At 40.7% G+C, this 14,807-nt stretch overlaps 1 protein-coding gene across 1 annotated transcript; it reads left to right on the top strand.

The window, feature by feature from the left end:
• The first annotated feature begins 7,935 nt into the window (after positions 1 to 7,935).
• Positions 7,936 to 14,559, top strand: ggt5b (gamma-glutamyltransferase 5b). Its single transcript, XM_034546974.1, has 12 exons — positions 7,936 to 8,110; positions 9,393 to 9,520; positions 9,603 to 9,698; positions 10,096 to 10,291; positions 11,029 to 11,189; positions 11,331 to 11,477; positions 11,600 to 11,712; positions 12,703 to 12,890; positions 13,004 to 13,095; positions 13,184 to 13,293; positions 13,373 to 13,483; positions 13,627 to 14,559. Exons 1-12 carry the CDS (start codon positions 7,938 to 7,940, stop codon positions 13,771 to 13,773), a joined length of 1,662 nt encoding a protein of 553 aa, XP_034402865.1. The 5' UTR covers positions 7,936 to 7,937; the 3' UTR covers positions 13,774 to 14,559.
• Positions 14,560 to 14,807: the final 248 nt, after the last annotated feature.

The following is a 14,807-nucleotide window of genomic DNA, read 5'->3' as shown; positions in this document are numbered from 1 at the left end:
TCACTTCCTCCAGGGAGTAACCGTCATTCAGGAGGCTCGCCTGTCGGTGCTGAGAGTGACTCTTCTGCCCCCGGTGATCGCCTGCACTTCGAGAGTCGGCATGTCTTGGTTGGCAGAGAGGTCTCCGCGCACTCGTCTCGCAGTCCTCAGTCCAGCCGGCATGATCGCTGCCTCCAGCATCGGTGGGATGATGCTGAGCCCGGTGGTTCCGGTGGTCGCGTGGACCGCTACTGGGGTGCGCGGACCTGCGGTTGAGCCCCGAGGATCTCAGCAGGGAAGTAGTGGACTCGCTTTTGGGGAGATTGGAGCTCATCGTTCGCTTTCTCTCGCTTGGCAGGAGAAGTGACGCTGCTGCAGGCTGGAGGTCGACTCTAGGAAAAGAAGGCAGTCCTCCGCCACGTGCAGGTGTTCCGCATCAGCCAGTTGGACCCCGCTCTCTAATCCACATACACACACGCGACCACCACTGCACAGTCCACGCTGGGGACGAAGTTGAAGCAGCAGCCACCTGATCGAGCATTTGCATTGGATGTGAAATGCAGCCTGATGGCGGTCAGTGTGACGCTTCGCAGGGGGCTCCGCTAACTTCGGATGACAGCATGCGTTGCGCTGTCGCATACGTGCACGCGCAAAGCTAATTAAGACCCACGTCACTGCAGATCATTTCCCGCTTAATGAGCTGCTTGATATTCGCTTTCTACTGTACAGAGCTGTCGAAGCTCTGTTTTGAGCCTTTGGGTTATTTAGCATGTTTTGTTGTTGTTGATTCATTATATGTTATCAATAAACGCAAAATGATGGATATCGACAGATTCACTCATAACTCAACAAGTAGCTTCTGGGACATTAATGCCAGTACACGTATGTTTCAGGCATGGCATAAATCAGCCTGTGTCCTAAAGATTGTATAACTAAACACAATTTAGAGATTTGGGACCAACGCAGGATGGACTAACAATAAAGCAAATTATGAAGAGGTGAACATATAAGAGCAAACAAGGATTAAAAGGATTACACAAAAACGATGACAAAGTGAAATTATTTTACACACTTCAGCAGTTAGTAGGTCTCTTGAGTTATGAATAGTAACATGACCTTTTTGCAATTAACACTGAGGCACCATGTGTTCACTAGTCAGCATCGGGATAAACAAACAAGTGAATGTGTTTCACTTATAAAATAATCTTTTACAAAACAAAACTAGAGGAGATATTCTAAATTAAACATCACAATGCATTTTTTTTACACTCTGCTATAGAAATATGTTGACAGCATTTTTGGAACACATGTAGAATAATTCAATTATTAGAGTGCCTAACTCTAATAATTGGGACTTTTGTCTCATTTGCTTGCAATTACAATTACAATTGTCTTTTTTTTTTAAATATCTTCTATATTTTTGACAATGTGAATAGAGTTTCACTCAGATTAGATTCCATTCTTTTTTTCATTGAAGTTATTTTAAATTAGCTAATTTTCGCCAAACAAGATGGTTGCACAATCTGGGTATAAAAATAATGTCAACATGGTGGACTCAAAATAGTAACAGCAAATTTCAAAAGAGAAAGAAAACCACTGAGAATAACAGCATGACAATCTTTCCGTCTCATCACATCTGCATAATTCTCACAGCAGCTGTCCGGGGATGCAGGGCAAAGGTGTGTAATGATGTCAATACATGGAGCCAATTAGACACTCCAGCTCTCACGAACGGTGTTTCACAGCGAAAGCTGACAAATGAACAGATTTTTGCCCTCCTCTCTCTGGGGAATTTTTGTTCTCTGACATCTGTGTCTCTGCTCCAAGGGCAAAGCATCTTCACTCCGCCGCTCATCCTCCCCCCTCTTTAACATCGGCCTGCTTTAACTCCTCTATCCTCCGTGCATCTCATCCAGTGCTGCTGAGCCATTGTTACTCTGCTATCAGGTGTGACCATAAACCCATAATGTCCACATTCTCTCTCTTTTATGATCATTAATTAAAAGTTAATTAAGTTTTAATCTCAACTTTGGGACTGTTTTTTTTTTTTTTATAACATATAAGATGCGTGAATTTTGTTTATAAAAACATTTAAATATCTTGCAAATTCTCTTCATCTGCCCCTCTCTCTCTCTCTCTCTCGCTCTCCCCTTCTGTATAGACATTGGGCTGCAGCGAGGGACATATAAGCCTCAGGGTGCAATATGGCCCATTTAATGTCCACAGAGACAGTGAAACAACAGGAATTTGGTGTGTAGTGATATAAGTAACACCTATTGGAAAAAATATAGTAATACAAATGATGACACTGGGAATTTATTTTTAAAACATCTGAAAAACACAGTTGCATCTTTTTGTAACTGTTTTTGGGGGCATGCCACTTTCTATTTTTGCATCTAACCCCCAAATCACCCGCTCCAATAGGGTCAGATGGCCAAACTAAGTTTCATGGCGAGCTGCGATGCACATAGCTGCTGCTCACAAACAACACAATTAATGGGATTATTCTGTCATATTTTGTTATGAAGTTCCAAAACCTTTTGAAAACCAAACAAAAGACTGAGAAGGCCGAGGATAAAAAATGAAAACAAATGTGTTAACTTTCTGTTTTTTTAAAAGATAATTATATTATTCTTTTGTTGACTCTACTGGGTCTTACTGGGTCAACCTTGTCCCCTGTTGAAGTTTAGTATTACTGAAATATTAATCAGCATGGGTGAATTATTGACAACAAAGCAGCTTGGGGCCTACAAGGTGAAGAAAGAGCTCCCTCATCTGAATCATCACAGCATTTTGCCAACTCATGTAATGAGCACTTTATGTAGGATATAATATCAACAGTACAACATTACAATCAGGATCACATGGAACCAGCACGAACCGAGAAGCTGATACTTTGACAAAGTTCAGACTGAAAGCCTTGTTGTCATCAATAGACGGCTGAGATAATGACCTTAAACAGATCAACACAATCAATAATAAAATATTTATTCATGAAGACAGTCAACTCCACTAGTTTAAATTTCTATGATAACGTCTTGCAGGTTTGCAATGCAGCTCCATCATGTGATCTGATAATGTATATTATTGTGTCATGTAAATGGAAATATTCATAATGAGGCAAAATAATAATGTTCAGCTTAGTTTCCATACAACTTGTTATAGAATCTGCTCAATTATTGTGAACAATAGTTCAATAGCAGGACAGATTAACATTCTGATACACATATTATTATGAAGGTGTCCTGTGCAGCATTTTGAGCTGTAAACCTGTCGGTAAACTGCGGTCGGTGGATCATGACAGACGGATATCTTATAGTTTTTACATACACATTTTAAAAGGCATGAGGTCATGGTTCTGGGGTAATTAAGGTACTTCTCTTGGTTGATACAGTTTTTAAAAATTCTATTATGCCTCATGTACGCATTACTCCTCTGGTTTTCTGTTAACAATGTCGATTTATCAACAATACTTACCCCACAAGCGGTAAAAATCATCATCATTTTTTAAACGTAAAGATACAATTTATTGTTTGAAGTTTAACTTTGGTTGCAGATTTAAAATGTTATATTTTTTGTGGCCACATTGATTCAAAGAATTAAAATGATCGGCCACTATGAAGACTAACAGCTGTTAAAACAAAGTGTCAATTTTCTTGAAATGACTTTGGATGAGTGGGTATAAGGACATTATGACGTGTTCAAGAGCTTATTTCCAATCAGCCATAGCTGAGGGAGGGATGTGTTAATTCATTTGAGCTTAAACTGCTTAATTTCTACCCACTCCAATAATGGTTTCATCACAGTAAATGGAGGACTGGTGCCAGTTCAATCAGTGTTGCTGCTACCAGACACAGCAGGTGTGTTTCACATTGAATGTGATGAATTAAAGATTAGAAATAAAGTCCACTGCAACTTGCTAGTGAATAAATATAGTTAATGCAGCTCTGATTCAAAGCACAACTGTTATATTTGTGGAGCATTCTTGGACATTATAATGTTTATAATAAGACAAGCATAGATAATGTCCTGATATTGTCATAAAATATGCAGAAGTCACCTTACTTCTTTGGCAAAGAGTAACAAAAGGTGGAGTAAAAGCAGTAATTGGCATGAAAATGTATAGTGCATAATATTGTTAGTACGTTTTTGTTTAATAGTCTGTGTTAGTTTCAAATGTACTGCGACAAGACCGTTGCATAAGTGTACTGCAGTGAAGTGACAGTGTATTTTTGGAATCATGCATTATCTATGACTTCAGTGTGTAATCCACATGATCTTGAATGCACTCGTCTATCTTCACGGCCCTGTTTCATTTCACTCTGTCTTCAGGGGTGACTCACCCAGATGAAAATTGTTTGTGAACTATTTACAGAGAAAAAATATGTTGTTCACTCATCTGTCCATCAGTCTCTGAGTGCACTACAATGCATGTTATCAATTATATAATCCAAAATACCCATTAACAAAGACCAGACAAGGGACAGTCAGGGATTCACTTTTTATAGGAACATAACAACCTACAGTAAGGTAGTGCGGTATCATTGCAAAATGTGCTTTTCAACTGTGACGATATAAATGAAGGCAAGTTGTCCTGTAATTTATTGAGATTAATTGGCTTCATAATTTAATAGAAACTAAATGATAAATTCCTGACTCCCTCCGAAACACCTGCTTGACGAACAGCATGCCCCACCAAGCTGCCTGAGACACCATCTCACCAAACAATCTCCCACAGCCACCTCACCTTGGCAATCAACAAAGCATTCACTTGAGTCTTGCCCCGTTGACTAACAACATGCAGCAACACCATCCAACAGCCTGTTATCTATAGTCATCAGCATTATCTGCACAATGCACCAAACAAACCAGGCAAGACTCTCTATGAGTTACCTCTGTCATAGCAAGGAACACTGTACATGTCTGTCTATAGCATCATAAGTTAACATTGTAGGCTCTGGACTCACCTGTCTTTGCCCTATAGTCACCTTTTATTTTTATTTTTATTATTTTGTATTAACCTTAAGCCATACACTGGAAGTGTTGTTCACTTCTGGCCTTTGTCTCCACCCACAAACACCCAGTTAACTGAGAGTAAAAGCCCTCCAGCCAGCCTCAACTGGGCCACCCTCCACTGCCTCTGCTGCCAACTCTTTAAACTGTATCACAGTGTTCTCCTTTTGATCATTTCTATTGCATCCTCCCATAGTGGTGTTGCAAAATACACAACACACAGTGTTTCTCACCATAACACAAGCTTTATTGTGCATTCCAATAAGCATACTAACATACTATTGACGATACCAGAAAAAGATTCAGTATATGCTGCAATACTTAGTGTGTCAAATGCGGAGTGTCCCACTGCCTCTGGTCACATTGTGAAGTCGGCTTCTAACCGTTTACTCAATGGCTGCTGCAAGACACTTGTGTCCACATGTATCGCCCTTGAGACAGACTTGTTAACACCCTTTTCTACACTTTCCCAACTCATCACCTGGTCCTGCTCTTACACATCCAGCAGCCTCTTCTTGCCTCTCTGAATCTCCTCTACAACCAGGCTGTGCTATGCTCAGTCCAAACTCCCCATACTAATGTTGTACCTGCAATATCCCCATGTCAAGCCTGAGCCTGTAAAACTGCATCCCTTAGGTTACAGTTCCTGCTTACTCAGTCTGCGCTGCACTGCTGTCTCCCCAGGCTCTGACAGCATTGTCTGCAGCCCTACGTTTGCACATTAAACTCCTCTGTTCCAAAATCCCTTTACACCAACCTGTTACCGTCTGAATGAGGAATAAATCTTATGTTGCAAACAAGACACCAAACCTTTTAACTGATTATGATGTTTCAATGCAGCAGCAAAGAGATTTGCTCCTGAAAATAAGCACATCATCTCCCCCTTGTGTTGAAGTGTTGAGTGGCCATAAGCAGCACTAAACAGGAAGCATTTAAAATCACTCCAATGCTCTACTACTTCACCATTGGAAGAAAACCTGTCAAGGTTACAGGCAAGATCACTGTTACCGGTAATATTGATTAATCAAAGCAACTTGTTCTAAAACTAAATTCAATATAATATACTGTGTTAAGTTACGGTAAATAATTGCAAGGACAAAGCAGCTGACTCTCATGGCACAGGTCTCAAATGGGTCCCCAGGGTTTTGACCCAGCTGAGGGTCAGCACCGGGGGCAGCCGATGCCAGAGCACATTCAGCACCTCGGTCAGCGACCGCCACTTTGGACCTCAAAGGACAGTGGAGCAGAGGACCCTGTGTAGGATCAGCCTTCAGACAACAATGTATGAATTTATCTGACCGCTGCGGCGTCTTTTGAACTTGACACACTTGTATTATTGACTTTTCCAGGACAAACACTGACACATCGAGGCAAATCGTTGGTCAAGATATAGCAGCACCTTCCAGATCATTCAAATAGATCACATGGTGTTTACTATTCCTCCTCGCAGTGTGTGATCATGCGCAATTAGTTGGTGGTTTATCCGATTGGCTTTCCTCCATCCTGGCTGGCAGATATAATCTACTAGCCCACAAACTGGAGCGTGTTGCCCACTGCTGCAGTCACCTGTGGGGATCCAATTCAATATGTTTGGGTGCAGCTTTGTGGTTTCAGGGCTAACTTTACTGAATCAACTCCCAGCTGAAATGAAAATGAGTCAAGTTGGAGATGGATTGTCTGAGCTGATGGCAGCTGTGTTGTGCCCACGTAAGTGATGTTCTCGGTCTGAGCTCGTGCCACTTAAGGGTTTGCTGCCATCTGGGGAATCTGAGGATTTGGGCTTGTTAATAAGTGCTGCAACACCACAAACACAGAAATAATCTGTTTAACAACTCTTGGCCAGACAGCGTTTTCTATGACAAAAAGTCATTATTATAAGTAATTATTTCACCTAATTTTGAATTTAAACAAGTACTGGGTCTAAAATCACGTTTCTTCCTTCGCTACTCATAAACAGATGGGTGAGAAGTTAGAGGATTTGTCATGACATGCCATTTAGTAATTGTTTAGTGAAACAACCGGTTCCAACAGTGACAACTATAATCAAGCCTTTGTACTGAGAGGCACAAAAGACACATATGGATTTAGTTTTACTGCCTCTGGCACTTTGGCACACTTCACATACCTAACAACAAATAACCCTTCTCTAACTCATATCATCTTCCACTTTTACCCAAATTGCTGTCTTATAAAAACAAAATCCTTTATGGCTGAGATGTCTTTATTTAAGGATCTCTATTTCAGGGAGATATGGGTCATTGTAACGTTGCAGGCGTCACCCCTTTAAGTCCATATTGGTTGTTCATTATTAAATAATTCCTGTTTGATAAGGTGGGAAAGTAGAAATGACACTTTGCAAATTTTTAGTTAGAAAACATTTAAAGCAATGCAAGGACATGAATAGGAATATTGCATGTGTTCATTTAACTGTGTTGAAGCCACTAAACAGTAAACATGACTAAATGGAAGTGTGTTAGTTAAACTTCCACACATAGCAGATGGCATGGCCTCTGTTTGGCCTCCGTCTAGAGACTCCCGTTTCCACTGTGTCACCGACACAGAGTTCACTTCCAGTGTGATGGTACAGAGAGGGATCGCTCTGTTTCCTGATGCTCTGAGTTAGTGAAAAACATGGAACTGCAGGGGAAAGGCACGACGGGGGGCGGGGAGCTCTGCAACTGATTATAAAAAAAAGCAGCCTTTTCTTTTTCAGACGACTTACTGAGAATACCCGTTACGTCATGTTCTTTTGGGAAATGAGCGTGCGCTGTTAAAGACACGCTTTGGTCAATCTAGTGGTCCCTCTACTTTCACATTTACCATATCGTGGGAGCCGGTTGATGGAAGGCAGGGCTCAACCCTACGCTCAGGATTAGTCGGTGTTCGGAGCGTGTGCGCGAGGGGCGGCTGCAGCAACAGTTCCTCTTCAACACAACGTTTCCCCGATGGCTAAATACAAGCCCTGGCTGGTGGGCTGCTTCATCTTGGCTGGTTTAATCAGCGCGGTTGCTCTGGTCTGTCTGTGTATCGTCTCCTTAGTGGACAGAGAGTGTCCCGGCGGCAGCTTCACGCACGCGGCTGTCGCTGCAGACTCGCTACGTTGCTCCGAGGTTGGCAGGTGAGTCCCTTTCTGAAAAGTACAAGTAAGTCATGGGGAAATTTAGATGTTAAATAAGTTGTGTGTTTTTTATTTTTATAGATATGCAGTATTCCCATCGCATATTTCTTAATTTACAGAAATGACTTAGAGTTATTCGGAACTCTGTGTGCTGTCAGGCTGCACCTCCCTGCTCCTGTGGGTGAGATAAAAAAGCTGAACTGAGCAATGGGATAAGCAGTTTAAGAGATTTAATAGGCTCTGTTTGAAGAATCGAGATAGTGCCTGCAGAAATGTGTGCAGACAGGCCCTGACTCTCTCCTGTTGGATGTGACTGTAAGAGGAAACCAGGTTTCCAAACCCACTAACATATTTTAATCTTTTGAATAACGGGTAATAGACTATTTGATGCAGTCATTTGTTCAGTGGTCTGTCATCTGTCATCATCCAAATATAAAATAAAGCGCAGGTGCTTTTAATCACTGACATGTGCATGGATTTTGTGCCTCAGTTGCAGTACAAAGAGACTTTAAACTCGCCTTTTCCTGACTCAGTTATCACCCTAACCTACTTTATATACCTTCTCAAGTATGGAGAATAAAAAACACACAGTACATACAAATAGAAATCACCATATTAGTGTTGCCTGTCGAGAATTTCCAATTCAAAAAGGTATCAGTTTATGATATCTGTATGAAGATAACCATTATCAACCATTTGTTGCTCAGTCTACACTGTTCACATGAGAATCCCTAAATTAGATTATTCCAATTCGATTGTTGCCTCTTATTCCTCTACTGAGACATGTTCCTTAGTTAAACCCAAACTACAAAGCCGGCTTGACCTCAGCAGAGCCAACACATTCCCGTCACTGCCTTCTCTCAGTGAACACAACTGACCCCATGCCAACCTCTCTGAGAAAAGACCCATTCAGAGCTTTCAGAGCCAGTCCAGACTTAATAAGCTTGCATGCTCTGTTGTTTATAGCCAAAGTTGGATAAGCCTTATTAAAACAAATGAGTATTTTTAAGTTTAAAAAAACAAAACCATCTTCTTCCTGGTATGTTGCCAAAACTACGAGCATCAGCACATTGTTTAAACTTGCCTCTTGGCAGCACTCTGACTCTTTGAAACCCCAACATGGCATCGCCAGGTCTAGTGATGCATGCAGCTATCAACACATGTGCATAGTTGTGTCTGTGGGTGGGCACATGTGTAGTGAGTAGTCAGATAGGGTGTCACTGACCATGTGTTCACACATTTCCCACCAATCAAGTGAGAATGACTGGGAAGATGTTTTCAGGAGCATGCTCCAGCAAGGGGGGTCAGCAGTAGATGGCGCCATTGCAGCTCTTCTGTGCACATCTGTGGTCAATCCTCAGAGCATGGGGATTGGAGGAGGATCTATATTAACCATAAGAAATAAAAAAGGTGGGACTTCTTGTTCGTTTGTGAGACCTCGAATGATGAGCATTGAGTTGCCCGACCATTTTAATTGCTTTTCTCTTCTCAGGCAAAGTTGAAGTCTACAACTTCAGAGAGACTGTCCCACAGTCTTTTAAAAGTAACCTGTTGAATGATTGTAAGAGCACATTCGGACTGACCACAGGTAGGCAGACTTGTCCATCGGTGTAAAGTAGTTTATAAGACTTTTCATACCCATGCTTCTTTTTTGAAGGGTAATTTTCAAGCTCTTTTTGCAGTATAAACTAGTGGGAACACTTTACCCACATACATATTAGTGATAAGCACTATATAAACATTACATAAATAATTTATAACATTCTCCAATATAGTTGTAAGCAGATGCAAGGACACATTTAAAATATATTATAAAGTTGCCACACCTATCAAAAAAAGAAAAAAAATCTTAATGTTGCTCTTATTGATTTTATTGAGGTTAGATGCATGTTTTGCATTAAATATTTTACAAATGTAAATATATTTGTTGACCACCCGATCACCTGTTCAATGCAGCTGCAATGTTTCCCACCTGTACTTTGTAGGCAGCCAATGGATCGGCGTTCCCGGAGAGCTGCGGGGCTACGAGGCCGTTCACAAACAGTACGGGAAGCTGCCTTGGGCCAAGCTGTTTGAGCCAACTATTAAACTGGCCGGGGAGGGCATCCCTCTGCCGGTGTTTCTGGGAAACCTTCTGAAGTTCTCTATTGTGAAAGATCACGTGGAGAACTCATCCCTCTGGTACAGCATCTCAATATCTACTAAAACTGTTAACAAAAATGTTACTTATAGATCTAGTGAGGGCACTGAAGAACTATCACTGGAGCCTTCACTCAGAGGTGTGTCGCAGCACTGTGTCCTGGAGCAAAGGGCTTTCCTACAAATCCCTGGTTTAACTCATTTAATAATTTGTGTAAACCTGTTAACAATTGACTCTTTCTGGATTTCACATTGCATAATAGTTTACCCCAGTTTACCCCTTATTTGAACCCTTTTTGCATGAGTGAAAATGAATATTATTCTCCATGCACAAGGCTGAACACTATTGCTCCTAGCGTATTATTTCAGGTGAAGGGTTTAGTGAGCCAGAGATAAAATTAGTGTCCACCTTCTTTCGTAAATGTTTATGTGAAATGTTGCTTTTCCCAAATGCAAGATTTAAAAAAAAAGTTAGCTGTAAGTGTGTTGTGAAAAGCTTGAGAGTGTGTTTGCATCTTCTCTGCCTCCTGCAACAATGTGCGTGCGGAAATAAACTCCTGCAGAACATTTGAGAACATTTATTGATAGTGGTGATTATGCACAAAAGATGTACAAGACATATAATTGCAGTAACATGAATGTCACTCTTTAGAAGAAAAGTAGCCCATGAGGTCAAAAATTGCCCAAATGATGATGTGCAGCAGTCTCTCAGTGTTTTCTCTCTATACCTCCGGTGTTATAAGTTCTAACATGTTATTTTACGTCAATACTTTTTACAGTGAAGTTTTGTGCAACAAGAACAAAACTGTTCTGAGCACAGGAGACATTCTGAAGTTTCCTAAACTCGCAGAAACCATGAAAACAATTGCAGAGCAAGGAGCCGATGCCTTCTACACGGGCAAGATAGGACAAGACTTAATCCGAGACGTAGAAGCTGCAGGTTGGTCCAATTTCCCAATACGTTGTGCAAGTTTGGAATGTATACTTCAAGAAACTGAACAAGAACACACGCTTGTATGTAATGTAAGGGAAAAAAAGTAGAGGTGAAGAGGGTTTAAGATAAACAAGTTGTTTCTCTTAGGAGGGACTTTGAAAAGGGAAGATCTGAAGTCCTTCCAGGTGCGTGTGGAGGACGCATGGACAGTTCCTGTGGGAGACACTAAGATGCACTTCCCTCCACCACCTGCAGGGGGCCCCCTGCTTGCCTTCCTTCTCAGTCTGATGAAAGGTTTCTGTGTGAACTGCATTAACTGAATTAAATTCTAGGCTCTTTGCCCTATCGTCCGAATTATGAAAATATTGTAGTGCGTAATCATTTTAAAGTCAGTTGTTCTTCTCCTTTTTCTGCAGGCTCCCTGGATGGTGACCAGAAGATCCAGACATACCATCATTTCATCGAGGCAGCGAAATTTACTAATGGACAAAAGAAGAGCATTACTGATCCTCTCTTTAATGACAAAAAGGTTGGGTTCTGAGAGTTTTTATTTTTTAATTATTATTCTTAAAAGACCAAGATCATATTGCATGAGCTGCAGTAATCTTATTAATGATAAAAAAAAAGTGACATTGAGATCATTTGAATTATCCCCTGATTCGGCACTTCCCGTCCGCTCTATGCAGTGTTTTAGCGTCTTGCAGATTATTGTTTTTAATATATATATATATATATATATATATATATATATATATATATATATATATACACCCTTGTTTCTAAAGCGCTGATAAACCCGCTGTACACCACCTGCCCAGCACCAAATGGTAGGCAGACAAACAGCATCTAGCTGGTAAAACATCAGGTTGCTAAAGAGCAGATACTTCCCTCAGGAGTTGATGGAGAGCCAAACACAGAGCTGAAAGGAGAGGGAATATTTGATTTACATTTGCCAGGTAGACAGAAACAATACTCCAAATAAGTGTTATTCCATGTCTGCTGGGAGTGTAAATAGTTTAGTTTATTACATGTATTTCTCTGCCACCATGTACACAAACTCTCATGTAGAGAAGATATTTATTGTGCAAGATGCGGTCCCTGGGAAGGTAGACACAAACACTAATACTTCTAAAGAAATCAATGGACCCAGATTTAATAAACAAAACAAATATGTCCGGTGTCCAATAGGTTAAAGTCAATTTTTGGAAGTACTCTTTCTTGCGAGTTAGATGAGAAGATTGATAGCGACGTACTTGAGAGGTATAAATCTTCTCATTATACCTTTAAGCAAGAACATTTTGAACCGTTCCTTTCGGATATGTTCCACATAACTGCTACGTCTCGCTTCAACTCTGGGCAAACAAATTAACAATCTTACAGTTGAGAAACAAAACAACTCCCCCCCCAAAAAAAAAAAAGATTGTAAAAAGAATCTGAGCCACTGTTTAAAAATGTGCCCAGCAGTATACAGAATGTTATTATATACTTTTCCAGTCTTAACATGCTATTCTTCTTTCAGAGTGCAGATCATTTGATTGATCCCTCCTTCATTAATCAAATCAGGGACATGATCTTTTCCAACCGCACCCACGACAACTCTTACTACAATAATGCCAAGCCCTCCCGTGACCACGTGGGGACGACTCATGTGTCGGTCCTGGATCAAGATGGACTGGCTGTCTCTGCAACCAGCACCATAAACCAGTTGTGAGCAGGAAGCCTCTTGAAGTTGAATATTTCTGTATCTACCCTATAGTGTATATAACATCTACAATGATATAATAACTCAACCGCTCAGCCTGTTATGTTTTGTTTTCTAGATTTGGAGGAGGCATTTACTCCCCACGAACCGGAATCATCCTCAACAATGAGCTGAGTGACTTCTGTGGGAGAGCCGACACTGTGAGGGCAGGTAAAGTCAGACATAAACATGGACTTTCAACCCGAGATAACGGAAACAAAGACAAAAATCATTCTAAAATAGAGTTTAATTGTCACAGGTGAGCGGCCTCCTTCCTCAATGATTCCAGTAATACTGGAGTCAAAGTCTGGAGGCCTCCTTGTGATTGGTGGATCAGGAGGAAGCATGATTACCTCAGCAGTGGCCTTGGTAATTTAACTCCGTTTGCACACTTGTTTGTATGCTTTCTCATTTGTTTGCTGACAGGATTCTCCTTTTATTCTTGTAGTCTATAGTAAATCGCCTGTGGCTCGGGATGAATCTGAAAGACGCCATTGCTGCCCCGATAGTGTTTGTGGATTCTAGCAACAATGTCAATTTTGAGCCTGGTTTTAACAAGGTAAGACACTCATGTTCTCATCCCGCTGGCCATTAATGGCGGAGATTACCACATCCTAATCAGTCTGCTTCATTTTACCTGGAATCAATTTTGAAACCTGAATAAGTGGTAATAATTTGTGCGTGTGTTTTTTGTGACCTCAGTCTGTGATAGATGGCATCAGAGCTCTTGGACACAAGCCAGGCAGCTGGAAATACTTCTTCAACGTAGTCAACGCTGTGGAAAAGGAGAATGGATGCATTGCGGCCGTATCGGACAGCAGGAAGAACGGGATGTCAGCTGGATACTGAACCACACAAAGAATCTGCCCTAAAGACTGACTGAACCTTAAGCCTCATTAGCCTTGAGAACATTGAATGTGCCAACAACAAAATGTGAGAAATGTGGCTCTTTGTTGGTGATCCACACAATCAAGAAACTACCAACCTTAAAAGATGATATCGGATTATAATAACTTGATCATTTTAAATGTCCGTATCTTTTAAATAACATTGTTTTCACCAGACTTCTTTTGAGGTGATCAGATCACTCCTTACATAAACACATTTTCAATCCAGCCAGTCATCACACACACACACGCACACGCACACACACACATCCTGAAGTCATTCTACCTATATATAGACTGCTACACTGGCTGCTGAGACAAAACCAAGTGCTGTGTCACACCAAGTCTAATGATTTAATATCTATGACTTTTTCACTTTGTAATTTTGTGTGAGAACTGTTTATCGTAGATGAGCCTCGAAACCCTTTTTAAAGTGACATCCTGCCAAACAGGAAACTTTTACTGTGACCTTAAATAGTTTTACTGTGTGTGAAACGACTCTATTCGGGTCCCTGAGCATGTTGTGATGTTTGTTTAAAGATTAAATAAATGCTGTAGAATTTCATCTAAAAAAATTAAAATACAAATAATAATGTACAACATTATCTAAAAGAAAACACTCGTATTTTAACACCACCACTGTCATTTTGTCTTTATTTTTAATGTCGAAATGCTTTGTAAAACAATTACACATTTTTACAACTATTTACTGTGAATATCCTTGTTGTCCCAATTAAAGATCAATTCCAAACAAGGACGGGTTACCACGTGTCTGACATACTTTTCAGCCACAAACCCGGTTGAGCTCGTACTTTGTTCGACCCAAAAACTTTCAATATGCTTTTCACTGCAAACTGCAGCTTTTTAAACATTTATCTTTCGTCAGTATGATCAGCAATAATCTGCTTCCTGTTTGCCTTTTGTCTCAGAGCATCACTTTTGCTCTGAGACAAAAGAATCAGCAATGAGATTCATTTCAGGAGAGAGACTTATGAA

Source organism: Cyclopterus lumpus, chromosome 12, assembly GCF_009769545.1.
Source record: "Cyclopterus lumpus isolate fCycLum1 chromosome 12, fCycLum1.pri, whole genome shotgun sequence".
Lineage (NCBI taxonomy): Eukaryota > Metazoa > Chordata > Actinopteri > Perciformes > Cyclopteridae > Cyclopterus > Cyclopterus lumpus.
This window is presented reverse-complemented; position numbering and strand designations above follow the sequence as displayed.